The sequence below is a fragment of the Symphalangus syndactylus genome, chromosome 23 (assembly GCF_028878055.3).
Source record: "Symphalangus syndactylus isolate Jambi chromosome 23, NHGRI_mSymSyn1-v2.1_pri, whole genome shotgun sequence".
NCBI classification, from domain to species: Eukaryota; Metazoa; Chordata; class Mammalia; order Primates; family Hylobatidae; genus Symphalangus; species Symphalangus syndactylus.
In genome coordinates this window covers 52630455-52651334 of record NC_072445.2, presented here as the reverse complement: position 1 = coordinate 52651334, position 20880 = coordinate 52630455, and the positions used below count along the sequence as shown (strand labels likewise).

At 42.1% G+C, this 20880-nt stretch overlaps 2 protein-coding genes across 6 annotated transcripts in view; one reads left to right on the top strand and one right to left on the bottom strand.

The window, feature by feature from the left end:
• Positions 1 to 14743, bottom strand: part of DEK (DEK proto-oncogene) — a 39612-nt gene extending 24869 nt beyond the window's left edge. The window contains exons 1-7 of one of the 4 annotated variants that reach the window (XM_055262755.2): positions 14308 to 14743; positions 13776 to 13920; positions 8147 to 8248; positions 7793 to 7902; positions 6350 to 6444; positions 5722 to 5842; positions 34 to 222 (exon numbers count right to left, since the gene is read on the bottom strand). In XM_055262755.2, the coding sequence (XP_055118730.2) occupies positions 34 to 222; positions 5722 to 5842; positions 6350 to 6444; positions 7793 to 7902; positions 8147 to 8248; positions 13776 to 13911 (753 nt within the window). In that variant the 5' untranslated portion in view covers positions 13912 to 13920; positions 14308 to 14743. Of the gene's footprint in view, positions 1 to 33; positions 223 to 5721; positions 5843 to 6349; positions 6445 to 7792; positions 7903 to 8146; positions 8249 to 13766; positions 13921 to 14307 lie in introns of all 4 variants that reach the window. The other 3 variants (XM_063632233.1, XM_063632234.1, XM_055262756.2) reach the window with 3 other exon arrangements.
• Positions 14744 to 15158: 415 nt separating this feature from the next.
• Positions 15159 to 20880, top strand: part of RNF144B (ring finger protein 144B) — a 200393-nt gene continuing 194671 nt past the window's right edge. The window contains exons 1-2 of one of the 2 annotated variants that reach the window (XM_063632236.1): positions 15159 to 15705; positions 17384 to 17554. In XM_063632236.1, the coding sequence (XP_063488306.1) occupies positions 17537 to 17554 (18 nt within the window). In that variant the 5' untranslated portion in view covers positions 15159 to 15705; positions 17384 to 17536. Of the gene's footprint in view, positions 15706 to 17169; positions 17555 to 20880 lie in introns of those variants that run through there. The other variant, XM_063632235.1, reaches the window with a different exon arrangement.

Genomic DNA, 20880 nt, shown 5'->3' with positions numbered 1-20880 from the left:
GAAATGATTTAAAAATATAGAAAAATATTTTACCTCCTCTTCACTTTCTTTATCTTCGTCATCTGAAGACTCTTCCTTGTTTTTCTTTTCGTCTTCATCACTACTAGATTCATCTGACAGAATTTCAGGACATTTGGTTCGCTTAGCCTTCCTTGCCATTCCAGAACTGTTCCGTTCCTTTTTACTGCCTTTGCTAGAAGTTTTTTTAGATTTCGGCAATGGCTGCATAAAAAATTTATAAAGATAACACCAATGAGGTATAATATTTCGATCAATTCTGTTCTTGATAACTTACCAACTGAATTTCTTATTCCTCTCTCAAGAAATTGTATTTACAAGCCCAGCAGCTTTACAGAGAATAATCTTTAACCGTGTCAGGTTAACCTAAAAATGTGTTACTAATACCATTTGTGCTCTAAACACCTAGTAAGACCCCTCTCAATTGTTGAGAAATATGTATTCCAGGCTTTGACATGGGACTAGAAGCTCAAGACACATTACGTTAAGCTCCAACAGCTGTTAATACTTTGTCATGATAATATTTTAAGTTAGATTTGTAATTTATTTCATCCCTACAAGCATTAAAACTGTCAGTGCCAAAGAAGCTCCTTGCTTTAAAAGGCCCAACACTCCTATCAAAGGAGTGGGAGAAAAACCTTTTTTTTTTTTTTTTTTTTGAGACAGAGTCTCATTCTGTTGTGCAGTAGCTGGGATTACAAGTGTGCACCATCAAGCCCAGCTAATTTTTGTATTTTTAGTAGAGACAGTGTTTCACCATGTTAGCCAGGCTGGCCTCAAACTCCTGACCTCAAGTGATCCACCCACCCTGGCCTCCCAAAGTGCTGGAATACAGGCGTGAGCCACCACGCCTGGCCCATAAAAAAATGTGTAACTTTATTACCAATTATATATCCTGATTTATGAATGAACTGTATGGTTTATATTCATTACTTCTGGCCTCTACTTTCAACGATGTCAGGATCATATTCTCACTGATGCCTAAGTATACAATAAATGATGAGTATGTTAATTATGAAACTAAGAATATGTTGCTATTATTCTGATAATCAAACCATTTATATTAAAAGCAGAGATCACCTGATGAAAATGAGTTGATTATATTAAACAACAAATTTAATTTTTAAGTGCTTTCTCAAGGAAGTTTTGCTAAATTCTAAAATTGAAAACCATAAAATTACCTAACATCAAGAATGTTAAAATGTGCATTACAGAATTAATATTTATTTCTGGGACTGAGCATCTTTTATATTCTTTTATTTCTACCTTTGTTACTTTATTTTCTGCAATAAGCAGAAACATTAAGGCAAAATTCCATAACATAACCTTAAAGTATCCAATTGCGTAAATGTTTGTGATAACTTTAGGCAATATTTTTCATGCAGAGAGTAGAATGACAGGTCGTTTACCTCCCAGGAACCTCCAGTCTAGGGGTCACTGTCACCTATACAAAAATTAAGAAAAAGTGGCTGCTTTGTATAATATGGTACTCTTGAGCTCTCTGCAAAGAAACCACAGGATAACCTCTAGATTGCTCCAACAACCTACCCTTCTAAAGGCACACTAGGAAACAGCCAAATTAGGTCATTTCAGGAACTTGAAGCTGTTGGATCAAAGACATTTCTCAGAGAAGATTCTCTATAAGAAATCGTGAATGCATACACATATCCTTGCTATGTGAGATACTACCATTAACAACTATTATCAGAACCTTAATCCATGTGGATAAATCCTTTGATAGCACTGTTTGGAGAAAAGGTAACTCACTGTCCAAGCTCTTACTACTTGTTACATGATCTCCAGGTCTCAAATGTATTAGAAAAACATAATATCCCCACAATCTCAGCTCAGAAACCAGACACAGGTAGCAAGGATGTAATCTGTATATCGAATTATTAACATGAGAACTGAAACAGGTTCTGGATAAATCTATCCAGGAAAGTGAAAAGATGTTAAGTTATTCAAGCAGCCAATAAAAAAAAAAAATGCAATTCCCAAAAGTAAACAAGGAGTTTTAAAACCAAAATCCAAAAAGTAGTAATATACAAATGCCTTGGAGTTTTCCTATACTGACTCTAAAAATAGTTAAATCTATTAATCAAAATCCAGTGTCAATAGCATTATCTCTTTTTGGAAACAAAATCCGATTAACAAATAAAATAAGGTAAAATACAATAGAAGGATAGGAAAACAATCAATGATTAATGTTGTGTTCACTTAACAATTGAAAAATTGTTAAAGAGGAGAAAAAGGAAACTTCTGGTAGCATAGAAAATAGCTCTAGGCCAGACATGGTGGCTCATGCCTGTAATCCCAACACCCTGGGAGGCCAAGGTAAGAGGATCACTTGAGCTCAGGAGTTTGTGACCATCTTGGACAATATAGTGAGAACTTGTCTCTAAGAAAACGTAAAGTTTAGCCACACATGGTGGCATACACCTATAGTCCCAGTTACTTGGGTGGCTGAGGTGAGAGGATCACCGGAGCCCAGGAGGTCAAGGTTGCATTGAGCCATGATCGTACCACAACACTCCAGTCTAGGCAACAGAGTAAAACACTGTCTCCCCCCAAAAAAAGAAAAGAAAACAGCCTGAGCTCGATACTATCAGATTAAGAAGTAATCATCACAGAATCACATGTGAAAAACTGACGTAAGAGTTAGATTCTACATGACAAGAAAAAACAGATTCTCACAGCGTGGTTCAAGGACTTTGGGGTTTCCTGAGACCTTTTCCACAGTCTCCAAGGTAGAAACTATTTTCATAATAATAGCAACACTATTTATTTGCTCTTTTCACTGTGTTGACATTTGCACTAATTGCAAAAGCAAAGGTGGGTGAAACTGATGGCACCTTAGTACTAATCAAGGGAGCAACATATATTAGTCATTGTACTCCTCACAACCACACACCAGCAGAAACAAACAAAAAAGGCAAATGGTTTCACTTAATAATGTCCTTGATAAAGCAATAAATACTGTGTTAACTCTCAAGTACATGTCTAATACCTGTGACAAAATGAAAGATACACATAAATATGGCTACAACTGAAGTTCAATGGTTTTCTGAAGGAAAAGCATTTGTGTATCCGAGTTGTGAGCTAAACAGGCTCCAAGCTCCTTTTTCATAGAACACCACATTTTTTTTTTTTTTTTTGAGACAATCTCGCTCTGTCGCCCAGGCTGGAGCGCAGCAGCATGATCTCGGCTTACTGCAAGCTCCACCTCCCAGAGAACACCACTTGTTAAAAGAACAAATATGGCTAACTCAGACTTAGGTATACGATAGCGAAGTTCTCAAAAATGAACAAGGTGAGCTTGTCACTTCAAGGAAAACTGAGAGCATTTATCGCCAATGATAAATGTTATGATTTCAAGTGGAAATTAGAACTCTGGAAAATTCACATCTACTACTGTGAACTTCATAGTTTTCCAAGGCCTAAGTAATTTTTCTGATGAGATGGTGTTTATATTAATGAGCATGATTTAATGACAGTGTTCAATAAAACGTCAACATTTGGAAGATATAATTCAGGGAACCAATATTTACAAATGGTAAATGCATGTTACAAAACTATACATACAAGATCCAAGTTAATTAACATGGTTTCAGACCGACATTAAACATTACAACTAATCTTTAGGAAACTACAACTTATGTAGAGTTTTGGTATTGTGTGGTATGAAAAAGAGAATATACACAATTATCTAAAAAGACTTTAAAAATATTCTTTTTATGTGAGGCTTGGTTTTCTTCATATACTTATTATTTTGAGACAGGACTCGTTCTGTCACCTAGGATGGAATGCAGTGGCATGAATATAGCTCACTGCAGCACTGACCTCCTGAGTTTAGGCTTCTACCTCAGCCTCCCAAGTGGCTGGGATTACAGAAGTGTGCCTCAGCGCCTGGCTAATTTCTTCTTGAGACAGTCTCACTCTGTCACCCAGGCTGGTCTTAAACTCCTGAGCAGGGATTATAGGCATAAGCTACTGCATCAGGCCCTTCATAAATTTTAAACAAAACAATACATTGCAAAAGACTGAATGTGGCCAGGCACAGTAGCTCACGCCTGTAACCCCAGCACTCTGGGAGGCCGAGGCGGGCGGATCACCTGAGGTCAGGGGTTCAAGACCAGCCTGGCCAACATGGCAAAACCCTATCTCTATTAAAAACACAAAAATTAGCCAGGTATGGTGGCACATGCCTATAATCCCAGCTACTGTAGAGACTGAGGCAGAATAATCACCTGAACCTGGGAGACAGTGATTGCAGTGAGCAGAGATTGTGCCACTGCACTCTAGCCTGGGCAACAGAGTGAGAATCTGTCTCAAAACACCACCACAAAAAGACTGAATGCAGAAGCAAATGGTAATCAAGCTGTTTTCTCTTAAGTCAGACATTAAACAGATGTACAAAAACATAAAATGCCAGTCTTTAATTCTTTTGAAAAGTTATTTTTCATAGAAAATATTTTTTAACACTTTAAAATAAAAATTTTTCAGTTCTAGTGTCAAATACAGTGAAGATCAAAATAACTCATATTAAAAAAAGCTCTTGGGGTCCTCATTAATTTTTTAAGAGGGCAATAGTATCCTGAAACCACTAAATTGGAAAACCACTGAGAAAAAGATAAATATAAAAATATCTGTCATAACAACCTAGTAAATTGCTTCTGAGGAAATAGTGATCACCTTGCCTCACACTAAATCCTTAAAAAGTACAAGTATAGCTATAGTAAAAGTTAGAAAATAAGAAGTATTTTGTCTTTAAATAAGCCAATTTAAAACACCAAAAATCATCATACCCCTTGCGTTTGTAGTCGTATAACAAAAGTTTACACCTTAAGTGCTGTTTGTCTGTCCTCGTGCAGCTAATGGTAATAAGGACCAAGGGCAGACCAAAACAAAGTCCCAGAGCTATTTTCTGATTTTGTTCCTTTAATGCCATCTCCCATCAGAGATGGCATTCCCCTGAACTCCTGGGCCTGCTAGATCTCTCACACTTCCTTTCCTGTCAAGATGGGGAAGAATATAAAAACATCTGCTGACAGACCTAAATCACACTAAAAATGCAAGGTCATATAACACTTCAACAGACATTTTAAGTCACCTATGTCATTTGTTACCATTAAATAATTAGGGCAAATCTACTAGCTTTTAGGAAGAGTAAGAAAACTATAAGGTCATTTTACTTCCCTGTCCAGCTTCTGGGCTCTGCTGCAGATTCTGGAAACCCAATATAGGATACTTGTAAGAGTTAGCTTTTAAATGTCACTTTTTAATAATTTATTCCAGGATCTAGGAACACATCCAGTTCTAACATACTCCCTATTTTGTCTTCACATGATTACAGGTTGCACCCCTTCCCTCCAGCCTTGCGCCTCATCCTCAGCCCAACCTTTTTCTTCCAGTGTCTTCTAGATATCTAACCCTGACTACCAGTACTTTCTGTTCCTTCTGACATTAATTCACTATTCTTAACCTTATATCCCTTGTATCTGATTTTCTGAAACAACATATCCCTATGGCATCTATATTATTTCTATCAGGAAATTACTGCAGATATGTCAACAGAAGATATATTCTTTGAATGTAGATACGAATGAATACTGACAGCAATGCTGTTATTAATCAATTTTTGTTTCATATAAAGAGGCCATGAATAACTGATTTCTTATGAAAAAAGTAAAAATTGATCCTCACTTTGCCAGAAGGCTTTGGATGCATTAAGAAATTCAAGATCCTCTTCACTAGTTCACTATTTACACCTGATCTCTCCAAATCAAGAACCTCACAGATGCTCTTTAACATGGCATTTCTAAATCTGAAACAGAAAATGGAAGAAACCAAGGTGTTAATATAGGAAAGCTTACAAATGTTCTCCACAATATAAAGGGAAAGCCAACCAAACTGGCTCAGTTACATACATTTAAAAAAGTGGCCAATGCTGCTCTGAATCTTGCTTTTTTTTTTTTTTGAGACAGTTTCGCTCTTGTTGCCCAGGCTGGAGTGCAATGGCCTGATCTCGGCTCACTGCAACCTCCGCCTCCCAGGTTCAAGCGGTTCTCCTGCCTCAGCCTCCCAAGTAGCTGGGATTACAGGCATGCACCACCACGGCCAGCTAATTTTGTATCTTTAGTGGAGATGGGGTTTCTCCATGTTGGTCAGGCTGGTCTCGAACTCCCGACCTCAGGTGATACACCCGCCTCAGCCTCCCAAAATGCTGGGATTACAGGTGTGAGCCACTATGCCTGGCCCGAATGTGATTTAACATTAAAAAATAAACTTAAAGCATATTGATCAAAATACAGTATTTATAAAAATAACTTACTTTTTCAACATTTCTTCCTTCTTTTTATATTGGACACTTCCTTTTTCAAACGGAAAGCCACTGAACTGACCCACATTCTTCTTTAATGAGGACACCTGAAAATGTTCCTTATTATTAATGCTATTTATTACCCAGTAATGTGCACAAGAATAAATTCAAAGCCAATTCAAAGCCAACGTCTTTATTTTCGTATCTGTCTGTAAGTTACAATACTGGCTGAACAGTCAACCAATTCAGTATGGGTTCAATACTCAACATTTCTTACTCAAAACTGAAAAATGTACTTGTCATTAACATATTAACATTATAAAAATCCTACAAACTTAAGTCTCTGAAAAGAACAATTTGAACACATTTTCACTGGGGAATTTTTACCACAATCAAAAGTTATCTGACAGTACCAGGGGATGTGGAAAGTTACTACTTAAAAATATATCCTTTTCATAAGTAATAAAGTTACTAGTAATTCTTCTTTTCCAAGTCAAGAAGGACTTTATCCTTTCAAAGTAAAGAATAGCGAGTACCACAAAAAGTTAATACCATTCACTAGTTATGGGACTTGTGTAAATTAAATTGGGTTAAGGATTAAATAAGATGAACAGACTCACTGAAAATAAATTATGTCATGTGTCAGACATTCTATTCTACTTCAGACATTCTAACACCCAACTTTACTTTGCCCACGTACAACCTAAAGCAGTTCCCTCAATTATATACTAAGTTATATGTACAGTATAACAACAATCCTTTAGCAAAGAACTATCATCCAATTTATCAGGTATTTGCTAAAAATGAGATACAATTATACCAAATCACTTATTCTGAATGTCGAGAAAATCCAAAAACATGAATTTCTTTCAATACATTTAAAGGTCACTAAAACCATCACAATTTATATTTCATAATTTGAAATTTCAGTTTGGAATAAAAACTACTACAGGAGAAAGAGCCCCAGAGCTGGGCATACTGGCTCACACCTGTAATCCCAACACTTTGGGAGGACTGCTTGAGCTCAGGAGTTCAAGATCAGGCTGGGCAACATGGCAAAACCCTGCCTCTACAAAAAGTAAAACAATTAGCCAGACATGGTATGGGGGCATGCACCTGTGGTCCCAGCTATTTCGGACACTTAAGTGGGAGGAACACTTGAGCCCAGGAGGTTGAGGCTGCAGTGAGCCATGTATTGCACACTGCACTCCAGCCTGGGTGACAAAGTGAGACCGTCTTTAAAAAAATAGAAAAAAGAAGACAGAGCCCTGGATATTACAATCCAATTGCTAATATCCAGCTATGTTTCCTGTGATAAATCATTTAATAAGTAAATACCTCAGTCTGCTCAGTCATAAAGTGTGGAAATTGAACTAGTGGATCATTAACATTTACAGAAATTGATTCCATTGTGAAGTAATATACAAGTAGGTTTAAAGTGTAAAAAGGTCTTACAGTGCCTGGCCTGTTGTAAAGCAGTTTGTGTAGATTTCTAAGTTCATCGGTTTTCTTCTTACTTAGAAAAAAATGTATCCTCTCAATTTCACAAAGTTTCTGCCCCTTTCCTAGAAAAAAAAAAAAAAAATCACAATTAAATACCCATGGCTTACTAATACATTTACAAAGTTAATTTAATGGGAATTATTTTCACAGCATAATTTGCATGTAACTCTGCTCTTACAGAGCAAATTAAATAAAATTATACCAAAAGTATAAAACACTACCTTGCTGATACTAAGCTACGAACCATCATTTTCACAAATTTAGGAACTTTCACCACAAAATGAAAGAAAGCTAGAATAAACTTACCTTGTGCAATTGTAAATGGCTCTCTCTGTAAGGAAGAGACTTGCATTGTCAACCTCTCTACTTTTTTCTTTTCCCTCTTGCCTTCCACGATGAGACTCTTTTCTGGAAATTAATTTAGTATTTCTTAATTAACAAAAAGCTTAAACACTGTATTAACTTTATTAGATAAACATGTAGAACAAAGTCCGCAAAACCTAATACTTTATTCTTCTTCTGAGCATGGTTTTGGAAAGCAAATGACATAAAAGATGAAAACACTTGATTAGTTAATAAGAGCACCACGAAAAAAATTTTTAGAGTAACATTTTACTCACCTGGAAAACTCACAGGGACTCAGTTAAAAAAAAAATAATTAGAAAGCAAACTAATTTTTATCCAACTAAAATTATTGCCATTACAGTCCAGTCACTTCGTTTGTGAAAAAAATCTAGCTCTGTTTAATCTCTGGACATAATTCTATTTAATAATTGAGATTCAGTTTGCTGTATGTCAGAAATAATCAAATTTAGACTGAGAGATTAAGAACTTCAAAAGATATATAGAAAACAACAATAATTTAGTAAACTGGCAAAAGAGACACAAATAAAGACCTCCAGGCAGAACAGCCTGAAGTACCTGGATAGGATAAAACTCTCCAAGTTTACATTTAATGCAATCAACTGGGAGAGCATTACTTTGTAGTTTATGAATAACATTCATAATGATGACCATAAATCACTCTGAAAAAAGTTAAATTGTTTAGTCACAAAAATCTATGGCGAGGTGCAGTGGCTCATGCCAATAATGCTGACATTTTGGGAAGCCAAGGCAGGAAGATCGCTTGAGCCCACGAGTTTGAGACCAGCCTGGGCAACATATTGAGACCCTATCTCCATTTAAAAAAAAAAAAAAAAAAAAGAAAGTAAGACCAGGCGCGGTGGCTCACGCCTGTAATCCCAGCACTCTGGGAGGCTGAGGTGAGTGGATCACGAGGTCAGGAGATCAAGACCATCCTGCTAGCTCGGTCAGGAGATCAAGACCATCCTGGCTAAGGTGATGAAACCCCATCTCTACTAAAAAATGCAAAAAATTAGCCGGGCGTGGTAGCAGGTGCCTGTAGTCCCAGCTACTCAGGAGGCTGAGGCGGGAGAAAGGCGTGAACCCAGGAGGCGGAGCTTGCAGTGAGCCGAGATTGTGCCACTGCACTTCAGCCTGGGCGACACAGCGAGACTCCGTCTTAAAAAAAAAAAAAAAAAAAAATAGAAATCTAGAAAACAGGTAGCATATACTTCAAAATTCAAAACATTAAGCTCCATTTATCTAAAATAAAATGATTTTTTGAATGAAATAAAGTCAGATAAAAGAATACTATATATTGCTCGAGGTTCTGCCATTTATCTAATGCCTGTGTTGTGCAGCTGCACTCAATACTAAGAGGGGATAAATGGATGATAAAGACTGCTTATCTTTTGAAAGAGATGCTACTAAAGAAATGAGACATAAATATACGCCAACATAAAAGATAATAAAACATGTTAAGAAAGATATAATACAAATAAATTGCTGTGCACTGAGGAGGAATTGATTATTTTGGGACTAGAGAAAAAGGAACAAAGCACGTGTGCCGGCTTTTAAAGACAGCTTAGATTTAGTAATGTAAGGATTTGCACAGAAAGAATACTTCAGGAGAAAGGGCTATCAACAGGTATATTCTGGCCATGTGGTACAGAACAAAGACCAAACACAGTAAAACAACCCTACTATCACTCAACTTCATCAACTTAGTGATTTAAACCATTTGCTTGTCTCTGATTACCAACTGCAAGCTAATGACTTCCCAGTCAATCTCCAAGCCACAACTTTCATCTGAGATTCCTATTAACTAATATTGGATTGGTTCCAGGATGCCCCTCAGATGCCAAAAATCCATGGATGCTCAAGTCCCTTATTTTTTAAAAAAATGGTGTAGTATTTACTATAACCTATGAACGTCTTCCCATATACTTTGTATCATCTGTAGATTACTCATAATGACTAATACAACTTAACTGATATGTTAATAGTTGTTATACTGTATTGTTTAGGAATAATAAAAAAATCTGTACATGTTCAGTACAGATGCAACCATCCATTTTTACCAATTTGTGGTTGATTGAATCCACAGATGAGGAACCCACAGATATGGAGAGCCAACAGTATATGCCTGTCTGTCATCTGGACAGCTCCAATTCAAGTCCTACCTGCACATAAACTCAAAACATTCAAAAGAAAAATCATAATCATCTCCAAACTTGCTCACTTTGTGAATTTTTTTCAAAAAACATTAATACCATCCACCCACCTGCCAAAGACAGAAACCTAAGAGTCATCTTTTACTAGTCATTTCTCTTACTTCCCTTTTCCCCAAAAATCACTGCCAATTTTGGCTAATCTGACCCCTTTTTTAGGACAGACTTCGGGGCATATATGAGAAAGCCTGGGTGCCCAGGCAGAAGCCTGCTGCAGGGGTGGAACTCTCACAGAAAACTGCTACTCAGGGCCAGGTGTGGTGGCTCATTCCTGTAATCCAGGCCCTTTGGGAGGCAGAGACGGGCAGGTCACTTGAGCTAAGGAGTTTGAGACCAGCCTGGGCAACACGGTAAAACATACAGAAAATACAGAAAGTACCCGGACTTGGTGGCGCATGCCTGTGGTTCCTGAGGTGAGAGGATTGCTTGAGCCTGGGAGGCAGAGTTTGCAGTGAGCTGAGATCGTGTCACTGCACTCCAGCCTGGGTGACAAGTGAGACCTTGTCTCCAAAAAAAAAAAAAAACCCCCAATAAGAAAACCTCTACTAGGGCAGTGTGGAAGGGAAATGGGGGGTGGACCCCTAGATTCACCACCAAGGCTCTATTGGCTAGCGGAGCTGTGGGAAGGGGGCTGCCACCTCCAAACTCCAGAATGGTAGAGCCACAAGCAGCTTGCATCCTGAGCTGCCCAAAGCCTTGGGACCCCTCACCCCTTGCACCAGCGTGCCCTGGATGCCAGACATGGAGTAAAAGGAGATACTTTTGGAGCTTTAAGATTTAAAGACTGCCCTGCTAGGATTCAGACTTGTAGACCGGGCACGGTGGCTCACGTCTGTAATCCTAAAATTTTGGGAGGCTGAGACGGGCGCATCACCTGAGGTAGGGAGTTTGAGACTAGCCTGACCAACATGGAGAAACCCTGTCTCTATTAAAAATACAAAATCAGCCAGCTGTGGTGGCATATGCCTGTAATCCCAGCTACTCGAGAGACTGAGGCAGTAGAATCCCTTGAACCCGGGAGGCAGAGGTTGTGGTTAGCCGAGATCAGGCCATTGCACTCCAGCCTGGGCAACGAAAGCGAAACTCCTTTTCAAAAAACAAACAAACACAGAAAACCAAAAACCAAACAAAAACCAAACCAGACTGTGTGGGGCCTATCGCACCTTTCTTTTAGCCTTTCTCCCTTTTGCAATGGGAATTTTAACCAATGCCTGTACCATCATTGTATCTTGGGAGTAAATAACTTGTTTTTGATCTCACAGGCTCATAGGTGGAAGAAACTCATCTTCAGATGAAACTTTGGACTTACAGACTTGGGACTTTTGTGTTAATGCTGAAACAAGACCGGACTTTAGGGGACTACTGCGAAGGCACAACTGAATCTTGAAATGTGAAAAAGACATGAGAGTTGGGGGACCGGGGGTGCAATGATATGCTTTGGATGTTTGCCCCCTCCAAATTTCATGTTGAAAAGTGATTTGCAGTGTTGGAGGTGAGGCCTGGTAAGGTGATTAAATCATGGGGGCAGATCCCTCATGAATGGCTTAGCATGGTAATCTTTGGTGGTGAGTGAGTTCTCTCAAGATTTGTTTGTTTAAAAGAGCATGGCACCTCCCCCTACCACTTGCTCCCACTCCCAAATGAAATGCCTGATCCCCCTTTGTCTTCTGCCATGATTGGAAGTTTCCTGAGGCCTTCACCAGAAGCAAATGCTGGCGCCATGCTTATGTACTGTCTGCAGAACCACGAACCAATTAAACCTATTCTCTTTATAAATTATCCTGCCTCAAGTATTTCTTTATAGCGACGAAAAAAAAAAAAAAAGCCTAATACAGAAAGTATTTCGCTGTCTGGCTTCCATGATGCCTCAATTCTAAAGTTAAATTTTCAGAGTTAAGTAGAATAAAAACTTTCAAAATTCTACTGGTCCCACAAACACCTCAAATTAGTAAAAAGAATAATAAATCAGAGTTACAATAAAACTGTTAGGGGATAAACTTTCTACAACATCATGTTTTAAAAAATAATTTGTCTAGAACAAAACATGGGATTCTTTCAACTACCAACTGTTCCCCAAGCATTACTGTGTTGGCCATTTACAGTATATTTACATGACTTCTCTAATTTTTTCCCGACATGAAGAAAATTCACCATTTCTCTGGCATCTCAACAATGCCCCCACAAGAAGACTAAAGTACAAACAAAAAATTGGAGAAAAAGTGCAGAGCCTCTTTGGCTAGTAGTGAGATAGTGCAGCTAATTTTGTTGTTGTATTAAAAGTAATTTTAAAATAACATATTGTTAAGCAATAGTTTATATAAAAACTTGTATTTAAAAAGCCATGCTTTCTTTACTTAAATATGCCCTTCTTAGGGCACATACCACTTTAAACAAACGAAAAGCACACCTTGTAATCTTAACCCAGATTGTGACCACAGGCTGGTTGAGGCTTAAAAAAAAATCCGGGTTTAGGAAGAGAGCTTCAACCTCTTCCCAAGTGTGGCTGAGTCGTAAACATATACGAAATAAACCCAGACTAGGCTAATATCAAAGAATGCTAAGAGATGAGACTCGGATTTTTAAATGTTTGGAAACATGTCAAGAAGCGGGTACACCTGAAACAGACACTGCATGCATCCTGGATAAACTGACGCAGCACATTCCTCCATTCTGTCAAGTTTCCATTTCACACCTCCAGTCAAATCAGGGCTCATACCTCCCTCCCTTAAAACAGACTCAGGTTCGAAACCGAGACAGTGCTGGGCTCACATTTAACTTTCTTTCAGAGTTCACTTTTTTCATTTTTAACTACTTTCTCAAGTAGCAACAGCTTTCACCGCTGTTTGCCAGAGGGGAAATTTTTTGGCAAATGTAAAAATATTTTAAAGTATTCAAATACTTCCAGGTCTAGCCTTAATAACTTCGGTCTTAACGGGCTGCACTAAGACCTTACCATAACTTCAAAAGGCAAAAGATGTGTAATGAAACGGACAAAATTACAACATCCACTTAGCAACTTCAAAGGTGCACACACGGGGTTAAAAAAAAATCAAATTCAAGACCTACAAACTTCCAGTCAAATGATGAAATGTTAACGAACATTTAAAGCGGGCGAGAAGTCAGCTGCACTCCAATACGTCTCTACCACGCTAACAAATACTCTAAAAACTGGAATACACAAAGTCAATTCTACGCCATCGCTCAACACAAAAGCAGATAAATTGTGCACACATTCTCGCTGAAAATCACTCCGACTTTACGCCTCTAAACACCAAAAGAGCAAGAAAACTATTTCCTGGGTGAAAAAAACAAAAAAAACTTCGATCTGAAAAATCCATCAGTTGGGATGCGACTCCCCCCACCTTTTTCCTCCTCCTCGTCGTCCTCGTCCTCTTCCTCCTCGCTCTCCTCTCTGGGACCGGGCATTTCAGGTTCTTTCTCGGACGCCGGCTGGGTGGGGGTTCCCTCTCCCTCCGCAGCAGGGGCCGAGGCGGACATGCTGTGAACCTGCGTGCGGGGAGAAAGCCGGACGTCTCGGTCCTCCTACTCCCGCGGGCAGGACCGGGCGGCCACCCTGAATGATGCGACCCTTCCTACGGGACACCTGCCCTGAAAGTTGCCTCCTCCCATAGCCGGGACGGCAGCGCTCAGTCCCCAGGGGCGGCTTCCCTCCCGCTCCGCCGCCGCCGTCCAGGGATTCCCGAGGCGGGAAATTGCGCCCGCTGCCCCCGCGCGCGCGGCCCGGCCTGCGCTGTTCCCGGCCCGGCCCGGCCCGAGCTGCCGGCCCTCCACGTCCCCTCCCCCGCCCCAGGCCGCCGTCCAAATGGCCGCGTCCCTCCCCCGTCAGCCGCGGCAGGGGCGACCGGGCCTCCGGCGTCCCGACGCAGCCCTCACCGCGGACTCTGGCCGCCGCGGGCCTGGCACGCGAGGGCACGAGGAGGTTCTGGGAGGCGGCGGGAGCCGACGCCAAGGAGAAGGCGCGCGGGCCGCTGTCTGGCGTGACGCTCGCGCCGCGCGCTCGGCTCCCCAGAATCAACAAGATTTTCAAAATGGCGGTTCGGGAAGGAGAGCGGGAATGCGGCGACCAATCAGGGCCGCGAGCTGGGAGTTGGCGGGCGCGGGGTGGGGGAGGCGGGGCGGCCGGGTGCCTCCGCGGGAAGCGCGGGCGGGCGGGACCGCGGGGGGTCGCCTCGGCTGCAGGCGGAGGGATGCGCGCTCGGGGCTCTCCCCGGCTGCGCCTGGCGTGCGGTCGGCGCTCGGGCCCCGGAGTGCGGGCGGGCTGTGTCCCGCGGGGCGGGCGGGAGCGGGAGGCGAGGCGGCCTGGCAGCGCGGAACGGAAGGACGCTAGGGGGCCTGCGTGTTTATTGTCTCCACCGTCGCTTCCTGGAAAAGATGATGAGCAGTCCCGGGCCGCGGAGGGGCGCGGCAGACGGCAGTAAAGAAGTTTAGAGATCCCCGAAGTCGCTATCGACATTGTTTCTCTGAGGCGGAGGAGAATTAATCAGCGGGCTCATCAATGCCCCAGAAATCATGCTGGGTGATAGATAACTCCCAAATCTGCTGTATTTCTGAGGACCCCATCGCTTGTAAGGTGCACCGTAAGAAAAAAGATCCTACCTGCCACGTAAAAGGTTCACATAGCCAGCCACATAGATTTACACCCCTGTAAATAGAAGGGGAAAGGCTCCCTCCCACCCCGTTCCTTCCCCTCTCCTCTCTCACACACACTCTCTGTTTTATAAGAGGAAATACGTTATTTGGCCAGGTCCAGACCGTTCTCCCAGAGTTCTAGGCCATCTATGCAGATGCTTTTTACACATTCAACACTGCAGACACTCAAAGAAGTACTTCCCTGCTCAATGCTGCCTTCTTTTGTATGTGATTTCCTTTATTTTTTCCCAACTCTTCAACCACTAGCTCACCTGAAGGTTCCTTGTACTCATTGGGCTTAATGGAAATGTGATCAGTGAAATTCACTTGCACTACGGGTTGCAGGACAAAAATTAGACATTTTCTTTGAATATTCCCTTTTCCTTTTGTTCCCCTTCCAAAACATACACTAATAGTGTCATTTCTACCCTCAAATTGTATACCATTTTCCACACTATTGATCCCACTCAAATCCTATCCACACTCCACAGCTCATCTCTCCTTGCTGCCTGCAACGTGGTTGGGCGTAGGGGGTTGTGTTTCAGCCCTATTTGTGTTACAGCTCTTTCAGTCGTACCATTTGGCAGGTCCTGAGTTCTGGTCCTGTGTCCAGGAAGAATGAGGCATGCAAACAACTGGAGGGTAAGCAAGGTGGACAGGAGCTTCACCTAGTGACAGAAGAGCTCTCAGGAGACCTGAAGTGGGTTGCTTCTTTCTGCAGGAGGGTTGTCCCGACTAGCGTCCCCCCTCAGTGGAGAGGAGACCCATAGTGGGCAGCTCCTTTCTGCAGGCAGTTGGTCCTGACGAGTTGAGGAGACTGAAGTGGGTAGCTCCTTCCTGCAGCTGGTAGGCCTAACTGCTGGCTGAGTCTGGGGTTTTTATGGGCTCAGAAGGGAGGAAGTGTGTGCCGATTGGTCCACGAGTGGGCCCAGAAAAAGCACCGTTAGTTCTCACTCTGGGCTGCAGACTCTGCCTGGAACTGGCCACTGGACCCCCCAGGCTTCAGGCCATCCCTGGCTTGAAGGTGGACAGGGACCTACCCCTTTCCTCCCAGGAACGTCTCTGCCTCCCACCAACAACATGTCATCCATGGCACCCAGGCTGTTTGTGCCAAGGGGTGCCTACAGGCCCACGCTGAGCCACCCTCAGCCCCACCAGCCTCTTTCTCGCACTTGTTGGTGCCCAAAGTCCAGAGGGGGCCGAGGTGGCAGGGGGCTGGTGTGTCAGTGCTGCCCTGAACACATGTACACCCAGCTGGGTTGCATCAGCCCCCATTCTTGGCCACAACTTTGCTCTGCCTTGGAGTTAGCCCTGGGAGTGGGTAGAGGGTAGAGGCCTGGGAGCAGGCACATTCTTTCTTTCTTTTTTTTTTTTTTTTGAGACAGGGTCTCACTCTGTCACCCAGGTTGGAGTGCAGTGATGTGCTCTTGGTTCACTGCAACCTCAGGAGCAGGCACTTTCAAGCCTGCAGGGGCAGGGGGCTTCCTGGGCCCCCAAGAGTTCAGGGATACCTGGGTCCAGAGCTGCGGCTGGATGGCTGCAGCTGTGCCCAGGAACATGGGTCTCTCGCCTTGCCAACTTGGTAGGGGATGGGGCTCTTGCGTGTTCCTGGCCCCCGCTGGCTCTGAGGAGTGTGCAGCTCTGGCTACGCCTTCCATACTGCAGCTGGCATCCCCTCAGTGGCTGCTCCAGACAGGCTGCCACTGCCATCAAGACAATGAGCAAGTGAATATATATTCTATGACAATTAGTGATAGCAGTAAAGCAAGTTAAAGAAGACAGGAAGTACCAGTAGGATGGATGGGATTTTGTTTTTTATATTCAACAATTAGGCAATGTCTTATTAATAAGATGACATTTGAAAAGATCCTAAGAAAATGAGAGCTCTGAAGACCGACTAGATTATTCCAAAGAATTCTCTAAAGTTTTGGATGTGGGGCACGAGAGTCAGTTAGAAATCAGTGATGACCTTGGGGTTTTTGGTTCAACAACTGTGAGAACAAAAGTAGCTATTCGCTGAGATGAGAAAGACTCCGGGTTGGGGGTGGGCAGGATGGTTTTAGAGGGGAAAGTACAGGAGGTGGGAATGAGTTGTTTTGTTTTAGACATGTTAGTTTTGAGAATTCAAAATGGAGATTCAGGAGTGGCAGTTGGATCTGAGAGTCTGGCATTCAGCAGAAGAAACTGTAGCTCAAGAAATAAATATAGCAGTTGTCAACATGTAGATGGTATTTAAAGCCCTGAAACTGAATGAAATCACTAACAGTGAACATAGGTAGAGATAAGGAGATGTTCAAAATTGTACCTTGGAGCTCTCCAGTGTTTAGAGGTTCAAGAGTGAGAGGGGAACCAGCAAAGGAGAAGAGAAGAGCAACTGTAGCCAGTGAAGTGGGAAGAGACTTACGTGAAAATTGTGTCCCGGAAGCCAAGTGACAAAGCAGTGCTTTTGAAGCAGAGTGATCCACTGAGTCGCATGCTGATGAAAGGTCAGGTAAGATGAGAACTGATAATTGACCATTGGATATACCAATGTGTTATCAGTGACATGGACTATTCTGTGGGGTGGTGAGTCTAAAGGTGCCAGGAGTGGGAATACAGAGACAGGTAGGCAAGGAATGGATTAAGACACTCTTTCCAGGAATGTTGCTGTACAGGAGAACAAGAAGAAGCAGTAGTTCAAAGGGAGTTTGGTTTTGAAGAAAGGAGACACATATTTATATGATAATGGGAATGAATCAGTGGAGAGGGGAACACTGAGGATACAAGAGAAGGAGGAGATAGTAGCTGAAGCCAATCTATAGTAGGTAGGTCAGGTTGGGTTCTCTGTATGCAGAAGCTGAAACAGAATTTGGGACACCAGGTGATTATTAGAGGTGAAGAACTGTGAAGGGAAGGGGGAAGAAGCAAGATTGGGCAGAGGAAGAGGTCAAACTGCAAAGCTGGCTTGACAGAGCTTCAGACAGCTACGAGGGGAGCTCTGGAGTGAGTGCTGCTCTTCAGGGTATCCTGAGTGGCTGAGCTTTTATATCCCCGTACTGCTCAGTCACCGCATGCAGGCAGCCCCAGGAAGAGTGTGACCTCGACTGAAGTGATTCCACTTTAGTGGCTTTGGTAGATCCTGAAGGAGCTGACAGATGGAGGCTGCCTGCTAACCCTGGGGTCTGCAGATGGGCAGCAGGTCCTTCCTTGAAGAGGCATCTGGGTGACACATCTCCATGTCTGCCACAGGAGATGAGAGGACATGGGATCTAGTACACAAGTAGAAGAGTTGTCCTTAAAAAGGACAATGGAAAGTTGTTCCATTGTAACAGCAGGAAAGACAGAGGACATCAGTACCCATGCAGGGCAGGGGTTGGCAGATGTAAGTTTTTATTTCTTTAAGTTTCTCAGTAAAATCCGGAGCAACATTATTGACGGTAAGTGAGTGTGAGAGAGACTGTTGAAGATTTTTAGACAGAGGAAATGTGAAGTGATCATGTAGAAAAATGGGAGATGGATAGATTAGGGAATGTCATAGGCTTGCCATGTAGCTGCAAGAACTCACTGGGATCAGTGGCTGTAAAGTGAGAGTGAGATCAGTCAGCATTGTTGTTTTTCTCCAGCCATATTCAGCTACCTGGGAGTAAGTACGAAGATGGCAACAACAACATCCAAAAAGTGCGTTTAACCAGGTTGGTATTTTGCTAGGCAAGTAAGAAAGAAGGAGAAAAGGGTGAGTGAGTTGAGGATACACAGGACAAGGAAGATAGTGATGGACCATAGAGTCTGAGCTGAGTAAGGAGGGAAGTAAAGACATGAGAAGGGCGAGGCTTAGTGAGAAGGGTACAAGACCGATCAGTAATAACTTTATTTCTGTTTATTACATTTATCACTACCAGAAAATTTTGTTTATTTATTGTCTGTCTTCCCCACAAAAATGTAAACTCCCTGAGGCTGCAGGGACTTTGTCTTGTTCATCACTGTATTCTCAGCACCCAAAGCAGTGCCTAACACATAGTAAGTATTTTGCTGAATGAATGAATGCCAGCCAAAATAAACCCTTATTATGAAGATCCAGAATATTTTTTGGTTAATGTGATGAGAAAGTATATTAGGATAAAACGGTCTATTTCAATGGCCTAATGGCAAAGTTTGTTTCTTGCTCTATAAATCTCCCTGTCAGTTCAGGCAATTCTCCAGGGCTTCTGTTTGTGTGGTTTACTCATTGCTCTAGGCTACTTTGATCTTGTAGATCTACTATCTTAGCACAAGTCCATCATGTTCGTGGTGGTAGGGGAAGAGAGCAAGAGGAGAACCCATACCTGCTGTTCTATGGTTCTGCTCATTGGTCAGCTCAGTCATATGATCCCACCTAACCACAAAGAATTTAGACAATATAGGGGCACACAGGAAGTAGCTGATGAGTATTGCTGTCTCTGACACAGAAGGGCTAATTGCAACCATATCTGGGACAATTGGGATGAACAGGGGATGTGCCTGAGAATATGTTCGTTTTATTTTGGCAATTATTTGAAACCCTGGTTCTTAAACACTTCCCTCCTTTTGCCTCTGAGAAGATTTTATATAAACTGCACACACATACCAATCTTTCTCATGCACATAATCTAACTCTTGCATACACAGATCGATTTTTCCCAGAATGTAAGTTTCAGGGGCAGAGGCCCTGTGCTTCCTTTTATCATTCCCTCCTGGTGCTTGGCATGGTGCCTGACACGTAGTAAATACTTTAAAAATATTTGTTTAATTAAAGTGCACCCCCTTTTGGTTCTTAGTCTGGCATGAGTTTGTTGTCTAGATGCTATTTAAAGACCATCCAGGCTGGGCTCATTGACTCATACCTGTAACCCCAGCACTCTGGGAGGCTGAGGTGGGTGGATCACCTAAGGTCGGGAGTTCGAGACCAGGCTGACCAACATGGAGAAACCTCATCTCTGCTAAAAATACCAAAATTAGCCGGGCGTGGTGATGCATGCCTGTAATTCCAGCTGCTCGGGAGGCTGAGGCAGGAGAATCGCTTGAACCCGGGAGCCAGAGGTTGCAGTGAGCCGAGGTTGCACCATTGCACTCTAGCCTGGGCGACAAGAGTGAAACTCCATCTCAAAAAAAAAAAAAAAAAGTCGAGTAATACCAAGTCAGTAAACTAACGTGGCTTGAATAAGCTAATGACCAGATTCTTTTTTAAACCCGGTTATAAATATAAATATAGTGACACATTTGGTTCTTCTAAAAACAAGATATCATACTCTATTTTGGTGGAGTGAGTTAGCCAAAGTGTACGGTGTAGCTATTTAAGATTGGGTTTGGAAAATATCTGAATGCAACAATATCCAGTTGGTTGATAATAAAGTGGATGTTCTGGCTTGACAATGGTCAGGGAGGACCCTCAAGGTAAGCAGTTGGAGGAGATAAGGGAAATGGTGAGGCTTAGAAAACTTGGAGAACGAAGGATGAATGGCTAACAAACTTTTGCTCCTAGTAACTAATTTTGCTCTAACTTTAAGAGTATTATTTGTAACACCTTTCTTTAATATATCTTATCAACTGTTCCATGGAATGAGACTAAAGGAATAGAGAAGCATAGAGCCTTGGTATTATTGCCCTTATTTGCTGTTAAAAAACAAAACAAAACAGGCAGTTCATCTCTATAGGAGGGGGCTCTTCTGCTAAGATTCAATACTCAGGTTATATTAATGCCCTTGGCCAAATCATAACATCAGAGTCAGAAAAATGATTTCTACTGCAAGTTGGCTAGATATCAACATTGTCACAAGACTGTCAAAATGGGGTGTTATTTTCGAAAATAGCTATGTGTAACTC